The following is a 12725-nucleotide window of genomic DNA, read 5'->3' as shown; positions in this document are numbered from 1 at the left end:
ACAGTAATGCCTTTTAGCGTGTGCAGGAGGGTTGAGGGTGTGAAGAAAGAAGTGCAGGCGAGCAGGGCAGGAAAGCTTTGCCTTACAGCAGCCTGACATGTTTAAAAAATAAAGACTATCCCTGAGGAGCTTTGGTATGCCAAATGTGTTAGTTAAATTAGTATTGAGTGCTCGTACATGGCGAGCCTTCAGAAGTGTGAGAACGTGGGGCTTCGAGCGCAGCTTCCCTCTCGGAGGCCCCTTTCTGCTCAGGATCTCAAGCAGCGCTCACACCATCTGGTGAAAGCATGGGAAAGGGGGATAGGGATTTTTCCCTTCAACCCCCACTCCTCTCTGGTAAAGATCCCAAAGTTCACTTTCTGCAGAGGGACTGAGTTTCTGCTGTCCGGTTTGGGAAAGCAGCACCTGTAAACTCCCCCATCCCAGGGCGCCTGGTGGGCTTTGGGTGGGTTTCTGAAGGCTGGGAGAGCAAAAAGCACGTGGCTACGTGGAGTATCTGTGGTGCAGCACTGGGGTTTAACCAGCATGGATCTCGTTATGTATGGCTGACGTTTGCTTGGCTGGGAAGGACGTTGTGTGGCTCGTATAGTTTGCCAGGATAATAACTCAGCAGGGAGTACCTATGGAACAGAGAGGGGGAAAAGAGGGGACGGAAAAGCCTGCAAAGAGCAAGTTACTACCAGACCTGTTAGAAACAGTCACCAGTTTTGTTGAGAGTCTTGCTCTAATCTCAGCATTCTTTGTTATATTTCTTTGATCAGAAGGAAGTTATTGTTTTGATCAAGAGGAAGCATATAAATGGTCTTTAAGGAATTTCTGAGTGGGGAGGAAAAGAGATACTGATTTAAGAACCCAAACCTTTGTTCTAGGTTTGCTGATACAGATCTATGTCTACCTCCCTGATTTTGGGGCAGTAGTAGGTGACTTGGACCCTTTCCAGACATTTAAGTAATTTCTAGTAAGTTGGCTTTTGTCACCACTACCAAGGGTTACCCAAAAAAGCTTATGGATAAAATGATATCCTTTCTCACATCTGAATGAATCAAGTAAATGTGGCTATATTTGGTGTTAGAATGGATTTAAATTATTTTATTGTTTTTAGCAAAATTGGTTTGCATTTTTGGATTTCAGCCAGCATTTTTCAAATAAAAAGAAATAGGAATGTAGTTAAACACTTACTGCTTCCTTTTCCTCCCAGGAACACGACTAGAAGTAGGTATAACACACTAATTCAGCTTGTGACAGCTTCAAGCTGGTGTGTCTGTGGCATCCACGTTTGTTGTACCTATATATGTGGATGGTATATGGAAGGGGTTTGCCATTTATTCTAGGTCTACCTTGAACAGAAGCATTGCATGGGGATTAATTTTTTTAAAAATCAATCTCATGCATGTATAATAAATTCCACCCCCTTTCAAACCCACTCATGCACTTGGATTTCTAATGAATAAGCCTGCATATTTATTCATGAAGATTAAAAAACTGTAGAGATAGAGAGGCAGCTGGCTGAACTATTTTTTTTTTTATTATTATTATTTTTGTTCTTTAAATCTGCTGACCTGTGATCAGGAGTAAAGAGGAAACCCTCACTGATTAACTCAGCTGAGACAGACAAAATGGCTCAGTGATTTACAGCTTAGGTACAGAACATGGAATGCAGAGAAGGGGGAAAGTGGGACTGAAAATACCCTGTTTATGTTTTAAAAAACACACCAGACCCACAAAATGACTTGTTTTCGAGGTACACCTTGCAAAGCCCTCACACACGGGGGCCCTGGTTGACCTGCCCTGCTGCGGCTGTGCCGTGCCCAGGTGTGAGTGTTTCCTGCCCCTGTTTCCCGCAGGCCCTGTTGCTGTTGGGTGGCATCGCTCTCTCCTGCCTGGCTCTGGACCTGCTCTTCCTCCTGTTCTACTCCTTCTGGCTGTGCTGCCGCCATCGGAAGAGCGAGGAACACCTGAATGCTGACTGCTGCTGCACGGCCTGGTGCGTCATCATCGCAACCCTCGTCTGCAGGTACGTCCGTGCGCCCAAAGTTTTGGGGGTTCCCCGAAGTTATTTGGGGTGGTGCATCCTCTGCATGCGCCTCCATACTTACCCTGCTGTCTGTAGTTAGTGACTGTTGGCAGTAATTCCTCTTTCTGTTTGATGTGTGTGTGTTTTAAATATCTGTCATGTATTTTCTTCCTTTCTACCGCTTGCCGAACTGCCTAATGGTTCGAGCAGTGTGAAAAGGAGTAGCTGATGTCCTGCTCTTTGATACTTTTCAAGTGAGAAATGAAGGACACTCCGTCCTTGGGAGCTTATCACTTAAATAGGATGCACACGGTTGAAGTATTTATCAGGTCTAAATGCAGATTTCTTAGAATCTGGTGTCCAAAAAGAATGGCTGTGTGGGAGAGTAGATTAGGAAGAAAGAGACACAGATGATTCTTTTGGGTTTGGAAGGATTGGTGTTTGACTGGAGGGAATGTTCAGATTTTGCAGCCTGTGTAAGACACTGCTGCATTTCATTATCTCTGCTAATGTGCCATCTCCAAGGGCACTCCAAGTAATGGTTCAAGGGTCAGCAATGCTCCCTGTTATGACTGAGCAATAGAAGCTTTTGGGCGTGAGGTGACAAAAAGGATTTCTGAAAAACAAGAAAAATCCAGTAATGAGTGGAGAATGTGTGTAGAAAGAATTCATAGAGAGAATTTCCTAGAAAGTGAATGGTGGGGCATCTGAAGGGAGGTACATGTTTGCAGACTTTGAGAAGGAGCCTTGGATCTTGTTTTGACTTGGGCAGAATGAGTATTTGGAGCTCTCTGGATGTGTGTGCCCCACATTGAGCACTGCATTTCTTACCAATTCCAAGCATCTTCTACTCTTGCCCAAGACTCAGGGTGGCCTTGGTTGCCCCTCTGTGGGTCTGGCAGGTCTGGGAGCAGTCCCTTAGTCAGAGGAGACAGCAATGAGTCGATGGTATTTGATGGTGCCTTGTGGTTCACTTTTTGTGTGAGCCTGCTGATGGGTGGTGGATCTGGTGTGTGATCTGTTTGGAGTGTGTTCCTTGAAGCCCAGGCTCAGCTGTTCAAGGGCCAGACTGTGCTGCTGAGGCATTTGTGTATTTTCTCTTTCGAGGCACATACTTAAGAGAATAGCAAACCCTTGAAGTATTGGAACAAACACTGCAGAGCAGGCATTGTGTGTTGAGTTTAGCAGCTGGGGATGGATTTACTTGTAGAAGCAGGGGCTCAGGGCTGTGGAGAAGACCTTCTGTACCACCTGGTATTGCTGTGTTTGCAGGGAGCTCTTCTGCACTCTGCTGATTGTAAAAAGGTGCCTGGAACGGAAAGGCAAACCACAGAACAACTCGCAAAGAAGAAATCTCAGCCTCATTCACCTTCCTTTTAGTGAGCTTAAGAGCTTCAGCTGCATCCATTCCAATCCACTGAGAGTGCTGTGGTCCTAACCCTTTCTTACAGAAGCTCTGGCTGATGCTATTTATAGCCTGTGCTGCTGCTACAGGCCCTTGTTAGCTATTGTTGTGCAGCATATGTGACCGAGACAGCTGCTGCAGTGTGGTAGTTGTGTTTGTTTTTAATTGTAGAAAGGGTGACAAGGAGGTATTCTGCACCTCTCCAGAGCGTGTGTGAGACAATTTAAAATTGGAAAGTCTGAGTATAAATTCTGGTAAACTTGATGCAACTCTATCAAGTCCACAAGCTGGAAAACTGCTTAGGCTTCCTCAAAATTTTAACCACTGGTGTACTATTTGTTTCTGCAAGTATTAAATGCAGAAGTATCCTTAGAACTTAGAATCTACAGTGATATTGGGTGAATATTTGTCTTGACTTTTTTAATTAAGCTTTTAAGTTCCTCCCTGAAGACAACACACTCTAACAATGAGGAGGTTGGTACCGTCACGGTGAGTGAAGGTGCTGTCCCAGTACTGCTGTTCCTCTGCAGAGCCAAGGTTGGTTTTCTGCCCCTCTACAGCAGCTGGATGCCACAGAGCACTGGAACCAGAGGCTCCTGGCACTCTGTGAGTGTCTGGGAATGCAGATACAGATTCCAACAAGCAGGGACTCTAATCTGTGCTAGCAGGAAGTCACAGTTAAGTACCAACAGTTAGATTGGTCCACTGGATATATTCTATCCTAGCTGTGTGTTACACGTAACAGAAGTGCCAGACCAGCTGTGGCTGTAGTGGGGTGTAAGGCTGTTCCAAACATCAGCCTGGGAGGCAGTTTGTAGCACTGTTTGCAAGAGGAGAGGAGTAGCTTGGGTGCTGAAACAACAAGAGGTTCCAACCAGCAGCTGGTCCAGTCTGTCTGAGTACTTTGAAGTGGACTATTGTCTTCCTAGCTGAGAACTAGTTAACTCTGGTTAAGTCCAGCTGTGCCTAGTACATGCTTATCTAGGTTGTACTTAATCCCAGGGGGCTGTTTGTACTGTGAATCCTGCTGTATGCACTGGGTCACTGTTTCCTGATATCTCTCTGTTTCCCGTGTGCGAAAGGGAGATTGCTGAGCCAGCAGGGAGGCATAACTGGTTAACAGGGGCTCTCCAACAAAATGTCTCTAATGAGCCTTCCCAGTTGCTCCAGCCACAAAGCTGCAGGAATTATTAGCCTACATTATTCCTTGAATACTTAGTTCATTTCTAGTCCTTACCAATTTTACTTGGTTTCTGTGTGTGGGGAGCTGTCTTATAAATCATCTCATCCACCAGTTAGGTGACCCTAACTGTCCTAGAAGGGAGCTCAGCACCTAGGGTGGGAAGAAAGCTTTGTGGAGATGGTACCTGGAAGAAATGGGTACAAATAAATGGTGAAAACTTCCTTTCTCAAGTGCCAGTAATAGCACTTTCCCTTGGTGCGAAAGTGCAAGGTGGTAATTAGACAGACAAATTAACATTCCTCCTGAGAACAAGAAGTCTAAAAAGGGTTCTTCATAAGAAGTTCCTGTAATTAAAGATGACTTGGTGTAGTTAGATTATTCATTTCTAAGGATGTGATTTGAATGGCTAGTGCTCATCTTTTCAGACTGGTGGCTGGGTACCCAGGAGGGTTTTGCTGCGTGTGTGGGTATTACAGCAGGAGGATCTCGTCACCAGAAGGCACATATGTGCTCTCTCTATCAGATTAATGTGCTGCTGTTCATGTATATCTTGTGCAAATCCAGAAAACACTTTTTGGGTTTTTGCAGGTCATGTTACAAGCAAATTCAGATTGACACTTGATTTGTCTTTTCTGGTTCTTTATCGGGGGTTTCCAAAGCCCATGTGACTCTTGCATACCAACAATGGGAAAGCTGCTCTCCAGACTTGAACTTCTTGAGTCTTGCTGAAAAGTGATACTAAAGTGTGTGTACAACCTGCAGGCCTTTAAATCACACTGTTGTATCTGTAGGAATACATAGAAATCCTGACATGCTGATCTTCTGTCTCACTTGTATAACTCTTTGAGGAGCTGGTAGTGTACTATCTAGTGGCTTTCTGTGGGTGTGCACTGGTGGTGATAACATTAAGTTCAGAAGTACAATGTTTTCTTGACTTAAATAAGTGAGTTTCCTAAAACTTACCAAAATTATTGAGTAGCCAAGTGGTTTTTTATGTGCACTATTGAGTAGCAGGAGCAACTTTTTAGATGGTCTGTAAGACCTTTATAGATTAATTTTTAAGATTTTACTCAAAAATATGAATGAGAAGGAACACAGGGGAGGGGTGGTGATGGTAGTGGAAGTGACAGGAGACTCATAAAGGTAAGTTTGGAAGAAGGAATTGAGGATGGGATAGTGTAGATTTGGGAGGAGGGGGGGGGGTGTGTGTGTGCTAGGGAGGGGAGTGTGACAGAAGTAAGATTGGCAGAAATAGAGATGACTTTCCTATAAGAGCACTGAAAATGTGTTGGAGTATCTTCCAGAGGGTGCTAGGGTGGAAAAGAGCTTTGTCATTCAGGAATGATGTGCTTGTATCCAGGCTGTGTGACAAAAATACAGGGTTCTCCATAGGGTGATGATTTTGTCATCCTGTACTGGGAGATGGATCTGCTGTATCTTAGGCTACTGTGCCTCCCGGGGTTCGTGCAAGAAGCCATGTGATTTGTCCTGACCTCAAGGACTTATGCTGTTGGGTTAGGATGAGTTGATCTATTTTTATTTTGGAAGAATGCACTTAAATAGAAGGAGCCCCTCTGTTTTCCTTTAATCATATAAAAGGTAGTTAAAAACTAGTGTAAATCCTTAAATCTGCTTTAAACAATAGCAACTCATATCAGCGTGTGTGGGCAGGGATTTGAAACAACTGGATTGGATTTAGATGAAGCCAAATGCAAACAGAAAACTAAGCAGCAGCAGTTTCCTCACTGCCTGCCCTTCAGCTCTGCTCCCTCCTCAGTCACAGCGTGAGTCCAGACAGCTGCCCCTGGCCTGGCTTCTGGAATGGTTTCCCTCCCTCTTTAGAGTGATAGAAAGGGAACTGCCACAAAACTGTACAGCCTGCTCCTAGGAGGAGGAATGGTTGTGTAAGTGCCCCTTGCTAGCACAGGGTGTGAAAGCAGGGCTGGCTTTTGCTGGGCAGTAATGGAATAATTAATGCTTTATGTGTAGTTTCCAGTGAATGTATGAGCCGCATGTCTGGAGGAATTTATTACTTGGATTAAATGGCTTTTATCCCAGTTCTTGTTGCTATAGTGTTTTCTTTCAGGAGTAGTGGCTGTGCCTGGAGGGTTGGGGCAGTGGGAGCTGTGGTTGGTGCAAGGATGGATGGGAAGCCTATGGAAGGCTGCTGGGGTAGTTCTGCCTCCAACAGGGTAACGAGTTTCAAGTCATTTGCCTGTAGTTGCCAGCTCTTCCTAGCTGGTACCTCTGAGTAACCTGGCTAATGTACCTGCCTGGGCTGCATCTTTAAGGACAACGTATCTGCTGCTACTTCAGAGTGCTGGTTCTGAGTCTTTCTCAGCAAAACAGTGCTACTGTGCTGGGAATACTGAGAGCCAAGCAGCAGGTTTTGGGTACTTACCAAGTGCTGAAAGAATAGGCTTCTAGTAGCTGTAACAGGCTGAATAGAAATTGCTCGCTAATGAAAAGGGTCAGATCTGCCTATTCAGTGTCGAGAATGTTCTGGAATTTATTTGGTGTCTATAACAGAAACAACTGTTAAAGTTTTCTGCAGCTCAGGAGGATGAAAGGGTCCGTCTGAATTTGTTTGCTCTGATAAGGCAAGGGGAAATTCAAGCCATGGCTTTGCAATTGCTGCAATGGGATGCTGAGTTGCCTTTATCCTGGGCATAGCTCTGGATCTGTAATCTCTCTAGTTCAGGGGGAGGAGGGGTGGTGTCTTTTTTATCCCCTCCACCCCCGTGCATCCTAGGCATGCGTTATCAAGCTCTGATAATAGCTGCAACCAGGGAGGAATGCAGAGGGCTTTTCTCTCTTTAGTTATCAGCATAATTTGCATTAGGAAAATGTTTGAGGAATGGTGTTCGTGAAGACAGAGGCTCATTTCTTCTGTTAATGCTAAATATTTAGAGTTCCATACCTGCTGCCTCTCTTTCTGTATACAATGTAGGCTGCCTCATGTCCCTAGAAGACTCCTCAGCTGAGGCTTTTATGGGCCAAGCTCTCTATAATTTATGGAGATTCAATTGCTGGAAAAAGCATGAGGCTGACAGAGATTTTCCTAGTGGATCTGCTTCCAGTTCATGAGCTTGCCTTCTGTTTCTTGTTACATATGAGAAGAAAGTACAAATATGACCAGGTGAACTATATTATTCTGCTCACTCTTTCGAAGTGGATGAGGCCAGGAAAGGAGGGATGGATGCAAGAGGATGGACTGCAATGAACATGCCAGAGCAGATCTTTGCAAGGGTCTGTTCTGTAGACAAAGCCCACTCTGGCCTGCCTGCTTGAGTTCATTTCCCAGCTGGGTGGTGGTGATGGTGAGGAAAGCCTAATGTCCTTTGGTGACCCTTCCTATTAAACAAAGGCACTTACTTGTTCTGAAAGCTCTTGTTTGGCTTGTTTCCTTCCTCTTTGATTCCTTCTTCAGACCCACTTTGTAAGGGCAGTGCTATAACCCAAGCACAAAGCTGTTGTGAAGGAACTAAATATTTCATCCAGAATAACTTCAGATTTACAACAAAACCATCACCACCACCACTTTGCTTGCCACTACCACAAACACAACCTTGGTGTCTTGAGAATCTTCCTAGAAAAGATCATGGATACTCTCAAGCTAAACATGACATGAGAACAGAAAAACTGTCTTGGTAATGTTTGTTTTCCCTGAGTTTAGTTGTGTGATCCCTTCACAAGTTCGTTACTCTTCTATTATTAGGAAATGTGGGCTTGGGAAGAGGAACTGTGAGTTCCTGCAGTGATATCTTAATACAAGAGGTATTGCTGACTTGCATGAGATAATCCTCTGGTTGCAATTCATTTACAGGATCTTCCTCCTTTAAGTGAGGCTTAAGTTAATATGGTTTACTTCATAATTGGGCCAGACTGATATGTGTGGACAGTTATGGCAAATCAGCTGATAGGTGGTAATTTGTTAAGCAGCTGGAGTTGGATTGTGTCTGCAAGCTTGAAATTCACTTGCTTTAAAAATAAATAAGTCTTTTGTCCCAGTAAGTTATTAAGCCTCCCTTCCCAGTACTCTAAATCAGTGTGACACAAACGTTTCTAATGGGAAGATAAATCAAGATGATGTTCATAGATACTTCACAGGGTAGAGAAAAGGGCAGGCAAAATGTATCCAGAGGAACCACCACCATGGGCAAACAGTCACAGCAAGCTCTTTGTGTCCTGCTTTAAACAAATGTAGCAAAACAATCTGCATTTCCTGTCCAGAGAGAGCACACGTCTCCTGGCACAGCAATGGCAACTCTTGCAGGAGCCACTGGAGAGCTGCGTGGCCGGCTGGGTTTTTGGGAGTCCAGATCCAGCCACAGACAACCAGGCAGTTCTCTGACAGATTTTCATTATTTTACCATAAATTAAATATGCATCTTGTGGCTTGCCCTTCATCACAGGGATGCTGTGCGGAATGTTTACAGGTGTGTTTTTCCAGCGGTTGCCGAGGAGCATAATCACTCCAAGCTCCCTTTGGGAGGCAGCGGCTTCCCTTCCTGTGGAAGGTGCTGATGTGCCTACCCGGGGTGCTGTAGCCCTGTGTTATACAACTTGCCTGTTGGCTTTAACTCTCCCCTTTCTTGCTTTCTCTCTCCGCAGTGCTGGGATTGCTGTGGGATTCTATGGGAATGGGGAGACCAGCGACGGCATCCACCGGCTGACGTACTCGCTGCGCCACGCGAACCGCACCGTGGCCGGTGTCCAGGACCGGGTGAGCGCCGGGAGGGGTGGCAGCAGATATGGGCAGGGTGGGAATGAGCAGACTTGCTCAGCACCTCTCCTCTCCAGTCTGGCTGCGCCCATGTCTCTTCCTGTTTTTCGTTCGTATCTGGGCTTATACATGTGCTAACATTTCCATTAATGGCGCGGTGATTTCTTCAGCTCTTCTAAAAATACCAAAGCAAACACAGCTTGTTAAACGAAGTCTTCTCTTTGCTAGGTTTAAAAACAGCTTCTGATCAGCTCTCTTCCACAGCAGGAAGAGGAGGCAGGCTAAAGCAGACAAATCTCTTAGTAAAATGTTGCCTTTCAGTACCGTCAGTTGTTCCTGTGCTACCTCTACTTCCACGGTATCACACTGCAACCCTGATGGCTGCAAAATGTGAATATGTGTTCAGCTAAAGTACCATCACTGGGCTACTTGCAAACAATCTCCATTACAGATGCTTTTAAGTTGCTTTTGAAGGGTAAGCAGTCTGAGCCTATTAATGTAGAGGACTGATAATCTGGAAGCTGTCCATGACTTGCTAGTAAGAATGACTTCCCTTTAACTTCCTTGACTTCCTGTCCTTCAATATTTTTCTTTTTTCCCCCCTCTTTTTTCTTTCCCATACTCCAGGTGCTGGATACTGCAGTGGCCCTGAACCAAACAGTGGAACCCAACTTGCTAGTGCTGGAGGAGATGTTCACGAAGCAGACAGACTACCTGCATGTTGTCCAGAAACTGCAGAGTCTCTTGGATGATCTGGTCAGGCAAACAACTGAGATCCCCTTTTGGAAGAATGAAGAGGTGTCTCTGGAGGAGCTGGCGATTCAGATTGACCTCTATGACTGGTACAGGTGTGTCACAGTAGTAGTGCTGTAGTGCAGTGGTTGTAGAATCTGCTTTGGCCTGTTCTGCAAAAATTATGTGCATGTTCTGGGTGGCTGAGCCAGAGGCTCTGTATGTCCCTGCAGATGCTCTTGGCCCCCGCAGCTGATTCATTTTACAGCAAAACCGAATCCACTTTAAATCAAAATGCACAACAACTTTTTTTTCTAAACTGTGTTTACAACCAGCTGAAGAGAAACTTATTCTCAATGTACAAAATCTGTAGTTTGTGTTCTAGCATACAAACCATGGGGGGGAAAAAACATGGTTATAGAACAGATTAACTAAACAGAGTAGAAAACTGCACTAGTTCCATAAGTTAACACTGCACCCTAACATTCCTTTTTATTAAACATATTTAATAAAAGATTGCATCAGCTGTATTCCACAACAGAAAACCTCTACCCACACATGTGGAATAAATAACCGAAGCATTTCCTAACAAATGTCTCGGAAGTTCAAGAAGCTACAATGCCTTTTCTTCTTCTAATGGTGACCAGTTGCATATAACTTCACACTGTTGTGTGAACAAGACTAGCAGTCTCATTTCTCAACAACTGTGTATGATGGGTGTGTTGTATAAATGCTTCTACCTGCCTCAACTCCAGACCCCACAAATAGCCAGAGCTCTCTGAAGGTTAGTCATTAGTGGTGGTTTTTACTAGAAGAAAACAAGGGCCATGTTTTCCTCATAAATCACACTAGCTTCTTGATCTGTGCTTTTTATACACCAGTTTTCCTTTGCAGACTGTGTTTTTGTTTTCTGCAGATGGCTGGGATACCTGGGCCTGCTCCTGTTTCATGTCCTGATATGTTTGCTGGTGCTCTTTGGGCTCATTAGAAACTCCAGGGCCATTCTTATGGGGTAAGTCCTGACCTGGGCACAGGGCATAAGGAAAGCCAGCTGAATGCAAGTGCCTGCCAGTGTGAACCTCTGCCTGTTGTCAGCTGATATCAAGAACATCTGAAACTGAACATTTTAAATTTGTCTCTCGGAGTGGAGGAACTCTGTGGAGTGCAGCTCTGTGGACAGGATCAGGGCTACGTACACGAGATGTTCACAGGAAGGTTCTTGAGCTGTAAAAGGCAGTGGTTCTGGTGTCCATTGCTTTCTCATCAAAGATGAGGAACTCATCTGCACGGTCTGCTTTCCACTGGGTGGCATTGGTAGCTTCCATTTACTGTGAACATCCTCCCTTAAAATTACAGGCTTTAAAAATCTCCCTTTGATTCTCTCCAGTTGGGAAGGTGTTTGTTAATTGATGATGAGCATTGCATGTGTCTACACAACCTGGTAGCATGCCTTCTGTGTCACGATCTGCTCTTGTTTACCTTGGGCTGTCACACCTGGAGAAATGTTAAACTGAGAACAAGCAATGGTTTACAGTTATGAGGAGGAGTCTTGTTGCCATGGTACTGCAATATTAATGCATGACTATTTCTAAAAAGCGCTGAAAATGCCCCATTACAAGGAAAAACCATTCCCCTCCCCATGTTGTAGCTTGGTGTAGCTTGGCATATTTGGCAAAGACACTGGTATCATAAACACAGTGACAGTTTGACAACTGACACGGCCAAGAGTTTATCCTGGTATGTGGTGATGCCATTAATAATTGGAGTGTGTATTCAATTTTATTATTTGCCAGATGATTTCATACCTGGCAGGTTATAGAGACAAAAGTCCAAGTGCACACACAGATGGCAAACCCAGGGTTTAAATTAGAATCTCATTCCCTGTTAGCCAGAAGTTCATATGAAGGCGTTCCCCAAAGGGAGCACATGGCATAAAGAAGCAAGTGTATCACAGCCAGGCAAGATGGTGAAATGCCAGTTTTAGATCTTTTAGCCAAGCAATCAGTTACTGACCCAGTCATCTTCATTTAAAGTAAAACAACAAATGTGTCTTATTGATTAACATGCTCAGCTGGAGGCACCAAGCTGTGTTGTCCTTATGTCATAAAACCTCAGAACCTTGCTGATCCACGGCTGATAATTTTTGTGTCCATTTGGAAAAGGCATAATAAAGTCTTTAGTGTCTTATTTCAGAGTGCAGCACAGATGTCAGTCTGGTGAAGCTCCCTTAGTTCTGCAAGATAAGCCACAGATCCATTCACAGAATAGGGATTACTTGGAATTAAAATAAGTTGGTAAACTGAGGGATAGATATTTTTTTTTTAATGGAGGCCCAGAAGTTTATTTTTTAAAGCTCTAGTATTCAGTGAGAGAAATGTAGCAGAAAAAAGGTATGTCCCTTACAGAGATGCTTGCACTAGGTTTGAATAAAGAATATCTTGGTTATGAACGGATTTTTGTATTGTTTAGGGTGTGGGTGGGAAGGAATCTACTTATGTTTCAAAGCCTGAGGGGGAAAAAAGCATCCCTAAGAGAGCAAGCCAGTGTCCCTTTACTTTGAAGACAGAGACACATAAAATGAAACTGCTTATTAGTCTGCATCCCTGTACCTGAGGGAGTTGAGGAGCACTATTGCCTGAATATCTCTACCACTCATACTGACAGC

At 44.4% G+C, this 12725-nt stretch overlaps 1 protein-coding gene across 2 annotated transcripts in view; it reads left to right on the top strand.

The window, feature by feature from the left end:
* TTYH3 (tweety family member 3) overlaps positions 1-12725 on the top strand; it is a 75698-nt gene that overhangs the window by 35806 nt on the left and 27167 nt on the right. For both annotated transcript variants that reach the window (XM_064673170.1, XM_064673171.1), the window contains exons 2-5: positions 1845-2014; positions 9217-9328; positions 9956-10176; positions 10977-11072. In XM_064673170.1, coding sequence (XP_064529240.1) covers positions 1845-2014; positions 9217-9328; positions 9956-10176; positions 10977-11072 — 599 coding nt within the window. The remainder of the gene's footprint in view (positions 1-1844; positions 2015-9216; positions 9329-9955; positions 10177-10976; positions 11073-12725) is intronic.

Source organism: Pseudopipra pipra, chromosome 16, assembly GCF_036250125.1.
Source record: "Pseudopipra pipra isolate bDixPip1 chromosome 16, bDixPip1.hap1, whole genome shotgun sequence".
Classification (NCBI taxonomy): Eukaryota; Metazoa; Chordata; class Aves; order Passeriformes; family Pipridae; genus Pseudopipra; species Pseudopipra pipra.
This window is presented reverse-complemented; position numbering and strand designations above follow the sequence as displayed.